The following is a 20494-nucleotide window of genomic DNA, read 5'->3' as shown; positions in this document are numbered from 1 at the left end:
TAGATTTACTTATTTTTTTTGCAAATGTAAGAAATTATAATGTCTGTAGCATTTATAATTATGCTAGCATGTGAGAGTATACTAAAAGCGGCAATTTTAAAAAGACAGCAACCCCCGTTTTCCACGGCTACGGATTCTGCCTTCTATATAACACTAGACTCGAAGTGCAGGCTTGCGTACGTGTTCTGTGTCGGTCTGTGCAGCGGTCCTGCAACTTGTTACCTTGGGTCAACCTCAGCAAGGTAAGAAGGTGACTGGGGGATAATCTGAGATAAAGGACATATAGAATGCCTTCTGCAATCTATGAAATATATCATTCCATCTATATAGTTGTTTAACAAATCTTGCGTTATAAATTAAATTATCTCAAAAATATATTTAAGGTTGGTGATTAAATCCACAAAAAGGTATTTATTAATTATTACAAGAGAACCATGTGTTATTTTAAAAGTAGTGTGCACTTTTAAGTAATCTGAAAATTCGCGACTTTAATTCTTAAATTACGTTACTGTTCTTATTTTAGATTTCAGAAAAGTACAGAACTACTTTGTATTGCTATCAGAACCAAAACGGGAGCCCTCGTAGTCTGTTAGACTTTAAGCTAAATAACACAACGCAGATATATTCCATACATTTCTCTCGCTTTAGATATGAGTGTTGGAAATGTCATTATACGAAACTGAAAGCTCGGGTCTGCGATGGCACACGTGCTACAGAGACACTTTTGCATTTTGTACTACGAAGGTTGCGAAGGATGACTTTCTGTTGCCTTAAAGTCAGGTGCTTCACAAAATACTTCGGTACTAACTCCGCAAAATAAAACCTTTGTTTGTTCAAGCTGTATATATGATTTTAGATTAAAATATAAATTATAAAAACAACATACGTCGTATAAAGCCACTGTATCAGGTGTTTGTTCGGACTGTTCGTAGTGTGTTTGTGCGAACCTATTCTCAGGTCGCCTTGTTGATGTTGCAATACGGTTGTAATAAGCAGTACTGATTTGGATTATCCTGGCTTTGATATCCCTGATGTAGCGGATCCTCGATGTTTAGCTGTAGACGTCTCCCAGTTCGCCCAGTGGAAATTCCAGTTTAAAAAACATTAAACCTTGTCAGTTAATCACGGCTGGTACGAACTGGTTTAGATTTATAGCAGACCTAATGTGAAACAATAGATCTGTTAATAACCTAACCAGCACACCCGTTTATCTATCCAGAGAAAAAGGTTTTGGCACTATTTGGGCGGGTTTGTAATATAAAATGCCACGAAACCCGTTTGGCTAAAAGGTTGCATGACTGTAACATATAAACACATAGTTATATAGCAGCGCAAATTGCAGGAATATACGGTGTAACATGAGAATTAGACAAACCGCTACCCGGTAACTAGTTAGCTGAGAGGATTGCATGCAGGCACGTAATGCTTTGCTGGATCTTACACCAAGCTCCGGTAGGTGTGGCTGGGACTTTCAATAATATTGCTATTTTGTCCCAAGAAGTAGCGTCCTGGACACTATAAGTATCCAGTCATTAAGGCATCTTGACAATGTTGTTTTCTTTTGCTTTGTGTTCATGGACAAGTAAACAAGCCTGTTTCGGAGACTCACCGCGGACGACAGCCGCCAGTCGGTGGTGTTAAGAGTCAAACTCAGACGTTTTGAATACTGAGGCGGTAATCGCTCTGCCATGTACTATTATTTCGTGTTATTCGAGAGGATAACAATACCTGTACTTAGTCATTGTCGTGTATGTGAAAAGCGTGTATAAGACTCTACACATTTGCATTGTTTATCAGTCTATAAACTCCCTTCTGGGGATTCTGTGTTTATTGCAGCAGTGCTATAAATCGTGTTCGGCTAGTCCTAACGATCCGTTTGAGAAAAGGCTCGTTTCCTAACATCTGTGTTTTAGCATCTGGCAGCAGGACCGGGTATGCAAAAAGACCTTGGACACTAGAGGTAATATTAATAGGTATGAGACCCCCACAATTAATTTAAACATTCTCATGAAAAAATCAAGCTAAAATAACTAAAATAACTCATTCACGTAATGAAAGGATAGTGAAATTGTAATGTATCATATTACAGGTCCAAGATGTTTAAGTTACAATAACGATCTAAAACAGATTCTAACCATAAGATTTTTCATAATAATAATAATTGCAGTCCTTCCTTGATATTTTTGTTTGCTTTGTTGATTATTAATTTTGTATCACAACGACTAACTCTAAGATTCACTGTGCAAGTTTCTGTATTTGGGATCTGAATTTATCTTTTGACAGCTGTCTTATTGCACATTCTTTGTGAGAATGTTTTACTTGTTTATTCTAGTGGAAAGAGATACCGTCGGTCTAAAGCTTATGTTTGATGTAAACTGAGTAGTTATGTTTTATATTTACTGAAAAAGTTAAATGTCTAACCAAAATGAAACGCGTTACCAGCTGAGATACACCGCTGTCAACAAATGACACAGGTGATTTAACATCTGAGATACAGTAGAGAGAGAAATATTGCATTTACATTTGGGATTATAGCTTTGTGTTTTGTCTTTATTACCACAGACGTGAGACTTGTAAGTAGATAAAAGCACAGCCTTCAAAATAATGAGGAACGGAAATGTCACAGTGAAATCGTGAATAAGTTCAGAGTGAAATCGTGAGTAAGTTCAGAGTGAAATCGTAAGTTCAGAGTGAAATCGTGAATAAACTCAGAGTGAAATCGTGAATAAGTTCAGAGTGAAATCGTGAACTTAACATTTCAGAGCTGCTCTGGTCTGATCTGCCTGCTTGATAATTGGTTTGTGAGAGGACGTATTTAAAAGTGGTTATGTCCAGTCACAGTACATGTGGGAGATGTATCACGCCGGCCTGCCCAACACCACCCCCCCCCCCCCCAGTTCCCGAGGTGAAACACAACTCCAGCTCATGGTCCCAACCGCCTCACACCACCAGGGACCAAGCAAAATCGCTATGAAATACTGTGCACTGCCTTTGACTAGAGTGTCCACTGAAATAAAATGTACACAAACATATATAATATACTTATTGATATTGAACAGGGGCCTGTTTCAGAAAGCAGGATATCTTGCTTAGCCGGTTAACTTGTCGGATTTAAGGTACCCCAGTTCAAATAGACTTCACCGTCATTCACTTACATTTATCCCAGACTACCTTAAATCCGACAAGTTATCCAGCTAAGCAAAAAGTCCTTCATGACACAAGCCCCAGAATGTGTATCTCTTTAAAAAAAAGCGGCTGGTTCAATAAGCACAATTTGTAGCTGTGAATATTGATACATATAAATATCACATAAGAAAGAAATGTTCAGCATGAAATCGCCGGTGGTTTTAACCCAGTAAAAGGCAGGTATAAATGCAAGTGAAGTGCAGGTGATCCAGTGTTATAGAGCCTTCATTAATAAAACTGTTAGCAAATATAACATTAAGTATTCTGCTTTGTGTACATTTGCTGTGTAATTAAGAACATGGCAGTATTTATTAACAAACAAGACAATAACTATATACCAATTTCATTTCATAGCCTATCACAACGGTCTTAGGGTGTTTCTCAATATGAAAACCGCGAAGATTGTATTTTGTTCTTAGCAAGAACGATCTTGCTAACTTGCCTTCCAAGAATGAATTTGGGGTGCAATGAATCATGGGATCGGTCTTGTTTGGCGAGGATGCAGTAGGTGCATCCTTGATATTTAGGGCAGGGGAGGAACGTCATCCGGGGATTTTTACCATCCTCTGTACTTCTATTTAGTACTGGAACTAGTATTCGACAATGTAAGATGACGCAAAACGGGTACGTGAGAACACAAGTACAGACGCTCCTCTACTTACGAATGTTCAGACTTTCAGGCATACAAACGAAGACGACTGTAAATCCAAATTGTGTTCATTGGGCCGTTTCCTGTCCGCAACATTATTTGTCTGTGTGCCGATTCTGTCTAGTATGACTTCTGGCTGCTACTCCCGCCGCGCAGCAGCGTAGCGTGCGTACTCCCAGCATCCTAGTTCTTTGTAGTTGCATATACCCTTAAAATGACATTGAATAATGACTTATGAACATTTCAAGTTACGAACGGCCGTTACCACGTATCTCGTTCGCAAATAGAGGAGCGTCTGTATGGTCAAATACATATATTGAGAAATACTCTTGGTGTTTATGGTAAGCAGAGAAATAATATTTTTCAGGTGGAAAACCGGTTAAGGATTGTGATACTAGGCAGTGGTATTCATTTGCTGTTACAGGCACAGTGCTAAACGGAGATGTCAGGGTGTAGATCCTGCTGTAAGGTTTATATATGATTTTATCGACTACTTCACATTTATGTCTAATAAATTGTCTTAAAGTCTAAAACAGGTTTAAGTTTAATATGCCTTAACACAATCAGATAACATGTACAGGTAAACAGACATATGCTACTGCTATTGACATTTTTTTAACTTATTTGGCTTGGATGATGTCATACCTGAATCCAGCCCGGACCGGTTCGTGCGAGGTGTGTCTGTGAGTCCTCGAAGGCGCTCATGATGTCACATCAGCTGATCAGTTCACACCCTCATTCACTCAGTTAACGATTCCCTAAAGGTGGTGGTCCATATGAAAACCCACCTTTCTACCCAGTCCAGAATGTTCATTACAATTAATTAGTGAATATGGTTAAAGTCAAGGTCAGTCATAATAGTTAAGGTCAAATTGCATATATTCCATCCATCCAACTTTTAACCTGTTTTCCACCCCAGATTGGGGGCCAGACACCTCACAGGACAGACACACACACACACACACACACACACACACACACACACACACACACACACCTACTGGCAGTTTAGTAACTCTAATTAGCCTCAGCGTGTCTTTGGACTGTAGGGAGAAACCAGAGTACTGGGAGGAAACTGTGTATGCCTGTAAACATGGGGAGAACGTGCAAACTCCGCACACATGTGACCCAGGTGGAGACTCGAACCCGGGTCTCAGAGGTGGGAGGCAACAGTGCTAACCACTGCACCACCATTCCGTCCCTTATTATTACTATAATTATGATGTAATTTTTGCAGACTATAATACTATAATATATAATAGTATTATAATACTGCAATTGTTTTAATTAATACTATAATAATATTTATAATACTATAATTGGTTGAGATTTGTGTGCCTCACTTGTCTTTCTGGTTCTACTGAGCTCCAGTTAAGGTCCACAGTTCAGAAACGGTGGACTCCAGCCCGGCCCCGACTGGCTCTGCTCCCATACCCTACCGGTACTGTATTTTACATCTTCGGGTCAGGTGCCCCTGAATTGGCCCCCGCTGTTGGAAAGTGAGCGGCGAGGAGTGGTGTGGAAGCCCGGGCCCTGGTAGTAATACGAGCTGGGCGGCCCCTGTGCGGGGGGTGAGCCCGCTATATATATCTGCTGGGGACACGTCCTGGTGTGGTGGTGTGGGGGGGGTGAGTTAGCGGCTCCCCGATGGCCAGAGAGGAGCAGCAGTTAAAGAGGGAAGTTCTGGAATTTTCAGGGAAGCCTGAAAGACCGTTAGGAAGCAGCTCTGACTCACCATCAGCTGGCTGCATTTGACCAGATTTATCTCATTTTTGACCTGAATACACTGTTCATGCATATAAAATGGCAAAACTTGCCCCTGCAGAGAGTTTGCATGTTCTGGCTCTCCAGACACTCCAACTCAACCTTCAACTTTTAACTTCACTGTCCTCAGAGGCCAACTGGTTTTGCAGCAAGGCAACAAAAACGAAAACAAACATAATAGAGCATAAAAACACCCGACAAAGACGCCAGACCAATATGGCAAAGGGCCTAAATATCAGAGTCTGGGAAGCAACAGAGATGTGACACAATGAGAATAAACTCCAGTTTAATCTCGTGGTCAGAAGGTTTGTTAGATGAATATAGGGAAACAACTTAATTTAAATACGAAGGTCTGTTTATTGGGGGGAATAAATTAAGTCAAATAAAATATTGGGGGGGCACATCCTCCCACGCACACGATTTCCTAACCCCTGTGTGTGTACACCCTGCGATGGACTGACATCCCATTCAGCGCATCCTCTGCCCTGCAGCCCATGCTTCCTGCGGTACACGTCAGGCTCGCCATGAGCGCGAACCGAATGAGTGCTAACAGGAGATGGATCGATGTGTTGCTGAGTTGCCCCACTTACCACTGACATTGTCTCCTGCAGGAGTTTTATGAATACCGGTAAGCAACAGAAGCCAGTGCTAACAGGCCAGAGGTTCAAGACCAGGAAAAGGGGTGAGTTCTTCACATCCTCCCTCCTTTAACTGTCCGTCAACTGGCAGAAAACAAAGAAGAACCTGGCTTTGGCCGAGACAGCAAGAGACAGGTCTTAGTAGGAGCTAAAGATGTTTTTGACTGCACAATAACTCCCCCTTCCCCACAAACACACACACACCCTTCTTGTCATTCTAGAAGGTTCCTTTCTATTAATAGCCTTAACATCTTTTGGCAGCAGTCAGGTGTTGAACAGCTTTCTCGTGGCAGTGTGATTACATGCCCAGTACTTGTGATTATGCAATTGTGTGGCCCACAAGCTCTCGCTGACAGCCCTAGAGAGTATTGTCTCAACGGTCAGGCATGAAACCAGGCGGACAGCGAACACACAGAGATTTTTTCTGTCAGTACAGAGCAGCTGAATTTTAATCAAAGCCAGAGCCTTTCTGCTTTGGAAACTCTTGCTCAGTGAAATAGCCCCCAATCGGAGTGCATATATCATAGAAGGGTTGTTTTTGTTTTGTTTTGTGTTGACTTATTGATTCGTTCAGGTTTGTTTTTCTCCCATTCGTGGGCATTTGCAAGTGGAGTGCACTTATCAGGGAAGGGTTGTTTTTGTTTTGTTTTGTTTGACTTTGTTTGATTCGTTCAGGTTTGTTTTTCTCCCATGTGTGGGCATTTGCAAGTGGAGTGCACTTATCAGGGAAGGGTTGTTTTTGTTTGTTTTGTTTGACTTTGATTCATTCAGGTTTGTTTTTCTCCCATTCGTGGGCATTTGCAAGTGGAGTGCACTTATCAGGGAAGGGTTGTTTTTGTTTTGTTTTGTTTTGTTTGACTTTGTTTGATTCATTCAGGTTTGTTTTTCTCCCATGCGTGGGCATTTACTGGGACATATTTATGCTTCTTCTGCAAATTAAATGGATTAGACCTGATGGTTAAATACCCTGCAGGTCTTGGCTCTGTTCCACATCACAAGCTCGTATAGCATCAACCTACTTAACCATCATTGTTCAGCAGTGAGCAGTTGGCCTGTAAATGTCAACAAACACTGTAAGAGCAACATACCTTAATTATATCTGAATGAGGAACATGTGCTAAATTCTGGAAGCCACCCTTTGAATTTTCTTCTCAAAAATCCCATCTACCGTGCATATTTTCCCCTTCTGTTATGAAATATATATTCCCTGCATTCAGAATCACTGAAACCTAATCTCAATATCGGTAGCTTCGGCACTCATTAGAATTAACTGTAGGAGCACTGGTTTAGTGCAATGCTAGCATTTGCACTGCAGGCAGTGGTTCGATGTGAAGTTAGCAGTAGCACTGTAGGTGGCAGTTCAGGGTGACGCTAGCATTAGCATTGCAGGCAGTGGTTCGGTGGGATGTTAGCATTATCACTGCAGGGATTTGACATGGATTATGAATGCAGTCTCCTGGATGTTGGGGAAGTCACCTGCTCATGATCTGCCCTTTGCTTCACTTGTCCAGATGAAAAAGAGAAATTTGAGCCCACGGTGTTTCGCGATACGATCGTCGGGGGCCTCAACGAAGCAGGCGGGGACCTGGATGCTGTAGCCAAGTTCTTGGACGCAACCGGTTCGAGACTTGACTACCGTCGCTATGCCGACACGCTGTTTGACATCCTCATTGCCGGGAGCATGCTTGGTAAGCCAACCCCGTGGTCCTGCCTCAGATGTGCAGACATGGGCAGAGATGTAGGGGGGTGGCGCAGGAGGGCACCCTAACTTTCCATCCAGGCTGTCAGAGTGCGATACCAGAGGGATACCCTTTGACATTGGTGTTTGACACTAATGCTCCTGTTGTCAGTCTGAAAGCAAACAAGGCTTTATTTCGATTCAACACATCCAACCATCTGTCTGTGCTCCTTAGACACTAATCCAGTATATTGATTCTGGCACCTATCCCAGGAAAGACGGGGCACAAGGCTGTGGGGCAGCTGAGACAGGATGCCAGTCCTTCGGAAGCCACATACACTCTGTGGGCAGTGTAGAGACACCAATTCATCTAAATCCCCTTTTCAGAAACTGTGGGAGGATTCCAGAGTACCCAGAAGAAACCAATACGAACTGGGTGACAACATGCAAATTGATCACCCAGGACCCACAACCGCGGAGGTGTGAGGCCACAGCGCCCTCAGCTGACCCCCCAGTCCTCTGGGTCAGAAGGGAATGGAACCTCCCACATTACCCAATCACACGACGTCTGCGTTTCCCTCGAAGAAGCCTAACCCAGGCATCCACACTGTAGCAGCTCTGAGGCCCAGTGAGGTCAGGGACACTGTAACTCAAGGGCAAACACGATCACGCAGATTATGTGGTATTACCATGTTAGTCAAAGGGATCTGCAGCACACGCTGCATTATGGGTATTGCGGCACATAAGCACTATATCTAAGTACTTCCAGCCTAAAACAAGGATTGACTTGTAAGTAATATTATTATGCATTTTATTATACCCTTGACTTGTATTAATGTTTGGGTTCTAAATTTCTAGATACACTTCAGGGCTAGATTATACCTTTACTGCCTACGATCCGGCCCCAGTAGTACATAACCTTATTTTAACCTTTTAAGAAAACATTCACTAAACGTGACATGAAAAACTATATTATGTTACTGTTAATCCATGTTATTTTAAAATACCCCAAACAAAGAGCAGTGTGATCATTTTCCCCGCATACACTAGCGCTTCTGAGAGGATTCTGGTTTCTGTGCTGCACCGGTTCAGTTATCACTGTCAGGACCATCTGTTCAGCTGCCCGGATTTCTCCGGAGTAATCTAGGTGACCCAAGGCCATTGAGAATGATTCCTGGCTACAGCCCCCATCCCGTAATCTTCCTGGAATTAACTCATTTTCAGTGGAAGCCAAGCCCTTTTCCGTTACGGACCTGTCACATGCAAACCAATTAGCGACTAACAGGGTTCTGCTGGGCCTGTATGAAGCTCGGGTGGTGGTGTGACGCTGTTTGAGTGGGAATCGACAACCGGATTACTGTGGAATGCGGAGATGATGGATTTGATCTCTGGCTCCCAGGAACATTTATGCTTCTGCATTATGACATGAAACCTGACTGTCTTAGTTTCCTGTAAAGAACTTGCTATTATACCCTTGAAGTGCTTAACCTGAATGGCTTGAACAGAATATCAAATACACTCATTGGCTCATTGGCTGTGCTGCCGCTGTGTTACCTGTGAACAAACTGTCCCATCATTCGTCCCCAAGTCACCTGCTTACCATATAAGGTTTATCGTTCCTTCAGAAACAAGCTGGCCCTTAGATTTGAGTGTGTCCTGCACACTTAGGCTTTACTCAAGACTGAGCCAATGATTTTGTCCATGATGCTTAACCTTTAGCTCTTCTAGTGGTGAATATTGTAATGGGTCGAGTCAGGTGACATATTCAAATCAAGGGTACAAAAGCAGACCCTCTTCTGAGAAGGATCAAGCTAGTTCCTTCCCTAACCCAAACCCTAACCATAACTCTAACCCATGAAACGTTTTGCAAGTCCTTAAAAACCATCGTCTTCTAGTACTGGTAAATGCATCACGCTGAAATTGAAATGTGACAGTAGGAGATTAGACTAGTTTATTGTTTTCTTGCCCTCAGACGACAACAATGCAGCGTTACTTAATTGCGTTTTCACAGTGCGCTCATACTGACTGATGGATGTTAGCTGACATCTGTCCTTTGACAGATAATTATTCACAGAGCCTGTCAGTGTGCATCCAGGCTCCTGCCTCTGGGGGATACATTAAATGTGCCATTTGTGATTCAGCACAATGCACCTGTGTTGCATGTGTTCAGACTCCTGGCTTCTTCAGTGAGTCAGCAGAGTTTTGTGAGCCAGTTCGTGTTACAGTTATTACAGTAGAAGGTGTCGTCACGTTGGAGGAGCAAGCTTTGAAGGACTCCTCCTTCATACCCCGGGTATTTTCTGATTCACACACAAGCACAAACATACAGACACACACTGCCTTCTACACTGCTTACCACGTGTGCGGGTTGAGTTACTAGCAGTCCATGGGATTGGGAATTCCAAATTAAGAATTAAAGACAAATTATTACATCCCTGCAGTCCTTTATGATGCATTTTCCCACATTGTTACCATGGAAATGCTCACTTTCTGCGAGGCTCAAGTATATATATATCAGCCTGTTACAGGCATTTTATTTTTATGTACACTTGTAGTGATTGTGGGCCAGGATCCAGCATGCTAATCCCAGTGCTTTTACACCACTCTCTCCCTCCCCCAACCCCCCACGCCCCCAGCTCCCGGCGGCACTCGCATTGACGACAGCGACAAGAGCAAGGTGACAGAGCATTGCGTGTTCAAAGCAGAGGAGGAGCACACTGCCGTCCGCACCTATGCTCAGGTAACCCCAAGGAGACCTCTGCTGTGACACCACCCCCCACCAAATCTATTTCCTTCACCACTACACCACATGTTGGCTGCCTTTCATCTCTTGTTCAACTCTGCACTCACAAATGGCAGAAGAGAGCCACACATCTATTTTATATAGGCACTTTATTTGCTGTAATCAGAAGCATATGCTATGGAGAGTGAGGACGCACCCTGAGCTTGGCCATGTGAGGACGCACCCTGAACTAGGCCATGTGAGGACACACCCTGAACCAGGCCGTGTGAGGACACACCCTGAACTAGGCCATGTGAGGACACACCCTGAGTTTGGCCATGTGAGGACACACCCTGAACTAGGCCGTGTGAGGACACACCCTGAACTAGGCCGTGTGAGGACACACCCTGAACTAGGCCGTGTGAGGACACACCCTGAACTAGGCCGTGTGAGGACACACCCTGAGTTTGGCCGTGTGAGGACAGACCCTGAGTTTGGCCGTGTGAGGACAGACCCTGAGTTTGGCCGTGTGAGGACACACCCTGAACTAGGCCGTGTGAGGACACACCCTGAACTAGGCCGTGTGAGGACACACCCTGAGGTTGGCCGTGTGAGGACACACCCTGAGGTTGGCCGTGTGAGGACACACCCTGAGTTTGGCCGTGTGAGGACACACCCTGAACTAGGCCATTTGAGGACACACCCTGAACTAGGCCGTGTGAGGACACACCCTGAACTAGGCCGTGTGAGGACACACCCTGAACTAGGCCATGTGAGGACACTTGCAGAACCTCACAAAAGACCAGACTGTACTCAGATCATTCACTGTTTCTGCTCTTTCTGGGTCAGTATACCCAAAAACATGCGAGGAACATGCAGGCTGAATGCATAGCAAAGGCTGGGCAACCCTACCGGCTCTTGGGGTGAAATTTGGTTCTAGAGAATTTTATTAGCTGCTGCCCCCACCACACGCCCCCATTCTCCTTGTATTGTATATCACCCTGTATAAGATTACCTTCTGTTCTTGACATCTTTGCATGACCCTTCCTTAAACCAACCCCCACATCCAAAAGTGCTGCCACATGTAAACAAGCAGTAAGATTTGGATGATTGAACACCAGGAGATCAATGTAGATTATAGATCCGGTCCTGTTAAAGACACATAGGACACCAGCGATTGATGTTTGGAGCCAGCTGGGGTCTAATAACTAGTGACGGCCAAATGATGCTTCATGAACCATTTGCATTATTTTCTGACCCCACTAGATGGTGCTCTCTGTTCAAAAAAGGGCTCAAACCATGCCACAAAGCAAACCAAGAGCACCATCTAGTGGGGTCAAAAAATACAGCAAATGGTTCATGAAGCTTCATTTGGCCATCACTATTAATAATCCAGCCTTGTGAGTGGGATAAAGAATTGGGTGACATAGAGGAGGCCCTCTGTGACTACTGCTGGGAAATGCAAAAAATATACATATATCCCCGCCCTGGAAACTTGAACTGCATTTTGCTCCAAAGCAGTGAAGGTGCATTTAGCTTCAGTTGTGGATTGTTAGGTTGAGTGGACGCCTTGCAACACATATCCAAGCTTTTGTCTGCTTGTCTCTAATGCTGCGTTGTTCATTTACAGGTATTCAATAAGCTCATCAGGAGATACAAATATCTAGAGAAGGCCTTTGAGGAGGAAATCAAGAAGGTAAATGCATATCAGACCATCAGATTGTCGCGCCACATTTTTGCATGTCTGGCGACGCGGCTGCTATCAGGTTGACATTTCTTATTGCTAGCTTTGGTGAGTTGAAATTTTATGCAGGTTTGAGGATTCAATCAAGGGTTTTTCATTTGGAATTTTATTCAGAGTGAGGACGCATGAATCAGAGTTGATGAGAGCATTCGGGTCCAGGTTGTTCCAAGGACCATGTGGGTTTAACCACTTTCGCATGGAAATAAAACTGAATGCTTCTGGATCTGTGTAGCAGTGAAAATGAGCTTGGGTTGCTCAAAAACAGTACATAAGGACAGTCAAAGTTATTTGAATTACTTTATTTGGTTTAGAGCAACAGTTTTGCATAGCATAGATTAGTAATGCCAGTCATTAACTTTTAATAGGTGTAAGTTTGTGCTTTTGTATAAATAACTCGCAGCCTTTGATCTGCTGGTGTTGATGTGTCAGTGCGGTGGAGCCAAGGGTCACGTGAAACCTACTGTCAGCCATTTTGGGGCTTTTTGTGTGACTTGGGCTTTTTCCTGACGTGTCACTTCCTGTTCCCCCGTGTGACGTGCAGCTCCTGCTCTTCCTGAAGGCCTTCAGCGAGCCGGAGCAGACCAAGCTGGCCATGCTGACAGGCATCCTTCTGGCCAATGGCACGCTTCCCCCTCCCATCCTCACCAGCCTCTTCAGCGACAATCTGGTTAAGGAAGGTCAGAACCAAGATGGCCGACTATGCTGCTCTATATAGACAGAGGGAGAGATGTACTTCATCACTGGCAGCCGGAGAAATCTTCTGTTAAGAGACATGACGACAATGGCAAAAATATAAACATAAAAACCATTTCTGAAAGCATAGAAACAAAATATGAAATGTGGATGAATGTGCTGAAATAAAAATAATATATACATAGGGAAAGATTATGATACAGTTTAAAATGCCCTTGAAAGTATGAAATACTACATTGGCTCGTCCAAAAGTGTGTCTGGCTCCCTGATCCATTTATAATCCATTGTGTTTTTAAGAAGCATCTCAGCATAATGTCACAAATCTATTATGCACAAATTGTACCGGAAACCATATTCAAAATGTGAGCTGACTTGCTGTAGCGAGATAAATACAGTTTCAAGTAAAAGGTGCATTTTCCGATAATGCGAAGCACTCTGTTTGCTGCTGGTTTTTTGACAGATGAGTACCACATTTGCATTTTTTCTCCCTTTTTTTTACAGTGTAAATGTATGACTAACAGCTGTTCAAACACTGTGTTTAACCACAATCTGCTACTTTGTTTCCTATTATACACTATTGAGATCATCATTATGTCTTTCAGTAACTGGATAATGACATGTAATGAGGTGTATTATATGTTAATATCACACTGTGTAAGTCTCATTATCTTTTAATAGAGTGGGATTACATTGTAGTGTTATGATGAAGTTGCATTCTAATGTTTCTATGGCAACATGATTGCTGTACCACTGCAGGGATCTCGGCATCCTTTGCAGTGAAGATGTTCAAAGCTTGGATGGCTGAAAAAGATGCCAATGCTGTCACGTCTGCGCTGAGGAAATCCAACCTGGACAAGAAGCTTCTGGTAGTTCCCCAGCGCTGACCTCACCTGTATTCTTGAGACCTCTTCAGTTGTGTTGTGTTGTTATTACGTTATCCCAGTGGGTGAGGATTGGCTTATGCCAGACCTGAGCTTTTCAGAACAACAGAACACCGCGCTCAGGATGCTCACCCCCACTGACCACGGGGGCCTTCTCACTGGGGTTTTAGAAGAAGGCTGGACCCACAAACTGGAAATTATGAAATGTATCTGTGGATAACATTCTGTTTATTATTAGCAGGCTTTAGGCTATATTGTGTTCAACAGCAAAAGACGAATTAAAGGGGCAGGTTGACTGTGGCACTGTCTCCAGGGAAAGCAAAAGCCTTCTGCTGAGCTTTTGCACTTTTCCTTTAAGGAAACCACAACCTACCATGACTGTTTACCTTAGAAATGATTATGATTCACAGCAGCTTGTTTCCACCCCAAATCTAAAACTGCAACCGCAATACACCCACCCACAAATCACCATTGTTCACTATAGGTGTAGACTGTACACTTGATTGTGTTTTGTGTTTGCACGTTCAGGGTTATAATTGTTGATCTGTTGATCAGACGAGCTGGCATGTTCACTAGTATTGTGTAAGTCGCGAGAGACTGTTAATTGGGCCCCGGCATAAACACGGCGCCCTCTTTGTACCACTGCGCCCCCCAGGGGTTACGCACAGTCGGTGCTTTATTCTTTACGGGAAACTTGTTTATTTCAAGCATTTCACAGAAACCAAATCTACATTTTAATAATGAGGACATATTTAGAACAATGACATCCTTTACCATTTCCATATATTACATTTTTTAAAGGATTTTACTTAATTAACATTTTATAATGAATACCTTTTTTCAAGATGATAATTAATCTGTAGAAACTGACTGGTAGGTTCTAAAATGTAATATAACATTGTGACTTCAATGTGTAGATTCAAATAAAATGTGATGAATCACATTATTACTCATAGTAACATATTCTATTAAGTGTCCTGGCATGTCAAGTTGCTGAACTTCCCAATTCCTTGCAGTACTTTACATAATAGGTGAAAATATTGATCTCTATTGCCCCCTAGTGGACAATATCCTATAGTATCATGCTCTGTCTGTATGTGGACGAATGCTTGAAGGTAGGGGTAGTGCAGTGGTCAGCACTGTTGCCTCACATGTCTGGGATCAGGGTTTAAATCCCTGCTGAGAGTTTGTGTGGAGTTTGTACGTTTGTACGTGTGGAGGTTTCTGCTGGGTGCTCTAGTGTCCCCCCCCCCAGTCCAAAAGCGTACTGAGGTTGCTTACTTACCCGTAGGTGTGAATGGTGTGCGAGTGTGTACTGTGATGGGTTGGCACCCCATCCTGGGTTATTCTGAGAGGCTTTGGATCTCCCACATCCCTGAATAGGGTGAGTGATTACAGAAGATGAACCCGGAGTATTAACACCATGCATGCTGCTGTAGATAGATACTGAGGGTTAAACCTTCCCAACCTACATTTCATCATTGAATTTACTATCTGTGGTCCTAGGTTTTTTTTTTTATTTATTTTTGCAGGAGCTTTTCCCTGCCAACAAGCAGAATGTGGAGCACTTCTCTAAGTACTTCACTGAGGCAGGTCTGAAGGAGCTTTCGGACTTCCTGCGTGTCCAGCAGTCCCTGGGGACCCGTAAGGAGCTGCAGAAGGAGCTGCAGGAGCGTTTGTCTCAGGACTGCCCCATCCGCGAGGTAGACCGACGCCCTACCGCTCACTCAGAATTGTTTAGCCTTCTTATAGAAAGTCCCTTCAAATTGCAGCCGTGTATTCAGCTGGGTATGTTATCGGAGCAGGATGTAACAGAGGGTGTTCTTCTGGGACTTGAACCAAGGACCCCCTGATGAATCCACATCCTAGCTTTCGTGGCTGCCTGTGGACTCTAGGCCCCGTGGTGCTGCAACCATCAGCAATCTGACATAGATACCTTTGTACAGCTCAGCAATTAAAGATCTGTGTGTGTGTGTGTGTGTGTGTGTGTGTGTGTATAAAGTAGACCTAGACCTTTATACTTTGGTGCATTTTTCATATCCGATCTCGACACATATACCTTATTTGCACAGAAAGGCTGTTTTTAAAGGTATGTTTTAAACAAATGTCCTGTCCAAGCATACCACTTGTATTAAAATGGATGTGAGGGGGATATGGGGCTCTCGCAGGAACAAACAGGCGTGCTCACTCACTAAAGTGTTCACTCAAAAACACTTTAATACAAAATGACCTCGCATTGACATCAATCGAAAACAATGTAAAATAACCTCATACTACATGGGATATAGAATAGCATGCATCATACGAACAAGTATATATAGAAAAGAAACAATAAAATATAGAAAATGCGAATTATTATCACGAGCGGTGATGATTAATCCCCATGATCAATGAAATGCATAAGGAGCTGCAAAGCTATTCACACTCGGACGTGCCCTCATCACCCACCTTCACACTGGGACGCGCCCTCATCACCCACCTTCACACTGGGACGCGCCCTCATCACCCACCTTCACACTGGGACGCGCCCTCATCACCCACCTTCACACTGGGACGCGCCCTCATCACCCACCTTCACACTCGGACGCGCCCTCATCACCCACCTTCACACTGGGACGCGCCCTCATCACCCACCTTCACACTCGGACGCGCCCTCATCTCCCACCTTCACACTGGGACGCGCCCTCATCACCCACCTTCACACTCGGACGCGCCCTCATCACCCACCTTCACACTGGGACGCGCCCTCATCACCCACCTTCACACTGGGACGCGCCCTCATCACCCACCTTCACACTGGGACGCGCCCTCATCACCCACCTTCACACTGGGACGCGCCCTCATCACCCACCTTCACACTGGGACGCGCCCTCATCACCCACCTTCACACTGGGACGCGCCCTCATCACCCACCTTCACACTGGGACGCGCCCTCATCACCCACCTTCACACACGGACTGGGGAGCCCTTTCAGTGCTGGCAGGAGACCAACACGTGAGTCCCGAGAAAGTGGCGGGCGATGCGCGCTCTATCCCACAGCTGATCTCAGGTCAGTATTGGGATGTCCCCCTTCCTTTACACTAAATTGGGTGCTGCGTGTGGACAGGGGACGAGCTGGCCAGGCTCACCCCTTCCCCTCAGGCGATATGTTCTCCAATTCCCCCTTTTGTCCGAGTGATGCAACTTGCGATAACATAGTAAAATAGGCATCCTAGCATAAAGCGTCCTCCCTGTCCCCCTGAAAGCAATATAAGGTGCTGTGTAACGACCCTCCCCTGATTCCCGAGACCAAGGTAAGCATTCTGCATGTCGATCTAATGGACTAGATAAGCATCCTGGCTTTTTTTATGAGACTAAAGGTATTTATGACAAAATAGGTTTTACAGGTGATCGGTAAAGAATAACATGTTTGTGCAGTTCAGTAATATTCAGCCTGAATCATGGACGATTTATCTGAATTTCAGGATGATTAGTCCATTCACGTTCAGAATTAATCCACAATCACAACTTCCCAGAATATTACAGTAGAAGGATTAATTCCATGCCACGTGGGCGACGTAGTCATGGTAATACACCACTGCACACTGGCTGTCACCTTCCGCCACTCTGTGATCGGTGCCAGTGCAGAGGGGCAGCACTCCGTCCTCCAGCGTGACACACTGCACCTCTGGTCACACATGCATGCCAGGGAGCAGTGAAGGCTTCGCCGTTCTGTAGAATCCAGGAGAGGGGAAGGATGCCTTTATGCTGCACATTGTCATCGTTAAGGCTGAAGTGATCAGTGGAGCGAATTCGGGGATCTACTTCCAGATGTTAGCCTCGCACTCCTCACTTAACTTACATCATGGACCATGGAATCCGGCGGGGGGGGCTCAAAGTCATGTGCACCTGTTTGCTTTTCAAACACTCAGGCAAAACCTTATGCCGCTTCAGTTTTTCCAGCAGGTTTATCTCCCGGCATGTTGAGATTTGGCTGATGCTGCTCACGATGTGACATTAAAGGCACAGTCTAAAAATACAGATGTAAAATCATCACATTCGGTGAATAACCAATACCTTTCGCTTCTAAAAATATTACATTTTTATTTTAAAAAAACATGGATATAATTCAGGCTTTTATTGGTAAGGTTTTATTGGTTCGGATCAAATAAGTAATATTTTTGTAGCATTGTTAATGATGTTCCAGAAATGACTCGAGTATGAGCCTAGGAGGTTCCCATGGATGAATCTGAGAGGCCAGTCATTCTGTCTCCTTGCAGATAGTGCTGTACCTGAAGGAGGAGATGAAGAGGAATGAACTCCAGGAGCAGGCTGTCATTGGGTTGCTATGGACATGCTTGATGAACGCGGTGGAGTGGAACAAGAAGGAGGAGCTGGTTACAGAGCAGGCCCTCAAGCACCTGAAGGTAGTCTCCAGCTTCTTTAAACCAATGGGATTAGAGACGTCACAGTAGCTGCATGCCTATTGGGTGGAATTCCCACTCTCTAGTGGGGAAAAGCGCATTCCCCAAAGTAAGCCAAGATCACTATCTGGTGGGATCAAAAAACACAGCAAGTGGCTTGTGAGGCTTCATTTGGCCATTAATACGACTCCCTTTTAGCAGCGGTCAGACAAAAAGACAGGGACCTCTGTAGGGGGGAGCAGTCAGCAGGGCAGGCGCTAACTGTAGCTATGCGCCCTGAGTTGTTTGTCTTTCCAGCACTACGCCCCCCTGCTGGCTGTGTTCAGCACCCAGGGTCAGTCTGAGCTGGTGCTACTGCAGAAAGTTCAGGAGTACTGCTACGAGAACATCCACTTCATGAAGTCCTTCTCCAAAATTGTGGTGCTCTTCTACAAAGGTGAGCAAGGGTCTAACTTTGGCTGGAACATCAGAGGGGTTGAGGTCTCCACCCATTACGGAAGAAAAATTATTATTGGGGGGCTTGTATTACCTGGTTTTGATTTATTGGGGGGGGCTACAACCCCTCCCCCCCCCCCCCCATAATTTACACCCCTGGAAGGTGAGAAATCCATTTCGTGAACGTCTGCCTTTTTAGGCTTCATTTAAAGCCTCCATATTCTGCACGATTAATCGACAGTCACATGACCCCTGCAAACTCTATACGGAGCATGATTCCTTTAAGCCAGTAATTCCCAAGCCAGTGCTTGGGGGCCCACAGTCTGCTCGTCCCTGAGGACTGAATGGAGAAATACTGATCTAAGCAAACATTGCATGCAACCTCACAGCTCCTTCTTATATCTTCCCAGCTGATGTTCTGAGTGAAGAAGCCATTCTGAAGTGGTATAAGGATGCCCCAGCGGCCAAAGGAAAAAGCGTCTTCCTGGAGCAGATGAAGAAGTTTGTGGAATGGCTGCAGAATGCAGAAGAGGGTAATGTAACCCTGTTTCCATGGTTATTGATACTGCTGGGTTTTGCTGTGTGGTGCATCCATAGTGGAATTTCCTTTCAGGTTAGTGTATTCCCCTGAAAACCGGACAACATCTGGCAGCTCAGAAGTGTGCATGAAGTGATTATACATAAATGGCATGAATATGTTCCATATTCCATAGAAAAGGAAACCATTTGGTTTTAGTCTGTAGAGAAATTTAATCAAATAAAGAATGTTATGGGAAATGGGTGGAAGGGCACTATTTATCAATCTATTTTTTTAATAAACACTTGATTGTATTAAAGGGGAGGGGCAGTGGTCAGCAGGGTGTGCCCCATGTGTGTGGGGTTTGCATGTTCTTCCCAGGTGGTCGTGATGCTTCAGTTTCACCCGCAGTTTAAAAACACGCTAAGGTGAATTACATTTGCAAACTTGCCCATAAATGTGCACGTATGAATGGTATCTGTGCCCTGCGATGGGTTGGCGCCCCATCCTCGGTGGTTCCCTGTCTTGCGCCCATAGCTTCTAGACCCCCCCCCCATGACCCAGAACTGGGTACAGAAAATGGATGGATGGATGGATGGATGGATGGATGGATGGATGGATGGATGAGCTTGGTTGTATTATTGCTGTTTGAAAATGAGTCACTCAGCTGTATCACATTTCCGTTCCTCACCAAAGGATGCGCTTCTTCACTCCCACAGAATCTGAATCAGAGGGAGAGGATGACTAGCAGCAGAGCCCAGAAGAAGCTGCTGTACACTAGCCAGCCTGTGCTTTGCTAGTCTTGGTCATAGAGTTTCGGGCAGGAGCTGCGGATTGTCATTCTCTCTGTTTCCAGCGATGAGTGTGACACTCACCTTTGAGGCGTTTGTGTTTGAGTTTAGGGGCGCTGAAGAATGGCACTTAGAAGTTACGTAGGCAATCTTTTTAAAAGCATACAGGGCTGTAATGGTGATTTCCTTTAACCAGCTATTCAGGTACAGCAGAAGGGCCTTGCAGGATATTTACACATTTATTACACATTAATGACTTGTACATGTTACTTGGTAAAAGTTCTTTTTTGCGTGTTTGTTTTTATGAATAAATGTTTTTTATTTATTAAAGATGTAGGGTGTTTTTTTCAGTGTCTGCGTGAAACTGAACATTCATAAGTACAGTTGAATGAA

The 20494-nt window shown here is 44.3% G+C and overlaps 2 protein-coding genes across 2 annotated transcripts; both read left to right on the top strand.

Annotated features, from left to right (window-relative positions):
• The first annotated feature begins 45 nt into the window (after positions 1-45).
• On the top strand, positions 46-20431 carry bzw2 (basic leucine zipper and W2 domains 2). The gene is made up of 12 exons (XM_048992759.1): positions 46-242; positions 6211-6281; positions 7749-7925; positions 10552-10655; positions 12268-12333; positions 12923-13058; positions 13831-13940; positions 15488-15658; positions 18215-18361; positions 18656-18794; positions 19204-19326; positions 20030-20431. The coding sequence occupies exons 1-12, from the start codon at positions 61-63 to the stop codon at positions 20056-20058; spliced, it is 1455 nt and encodes a 484-aa protein (XP_048848716.1). The 5' UTR covers positions 46-60; the 3' UTR covers positions 20059-20431.
• On the top strand, positions 15665-18208 carry LOC125718742 (zinc finger protein 689-like). The gene is made up of 2 exons (XM_048992765.1): positions 15665-16527; positions 16621-18208. Exons 1-2 carry the CDS (start codon positions 16339-16341, stop codon positions 16951-16953), a joined length of 522 nt encoding a protein of 173 aa, XP_048848722.1. The 5' UTR covers positions 15665-16338; the 3' UTR covers positions 16954-18208.
• Positions 20432-20494: the final 63 nt, after the last annotated feature.

Source organism: Brienomyrus brachyistius, chromosome 23, assembly GCF_023856365.1.
Source record: "Brienomyrus brachyistius isolate T26 chromosome 23, BBRACH_0.4, whole genome shotgun sequence".
Lineage (NCBI taxonomy): Eukaryota > Metazoa > Chordata > Actinopteri > Osteoglossiformes > Mormyridae > Brienomyrus > Brienomyrus brachyistius.
The sequence above is the reverse complement of the archived record's forward strand: the minus strand, read 5'-3'. Positions and strand labels throughout refer to the sequence as shown.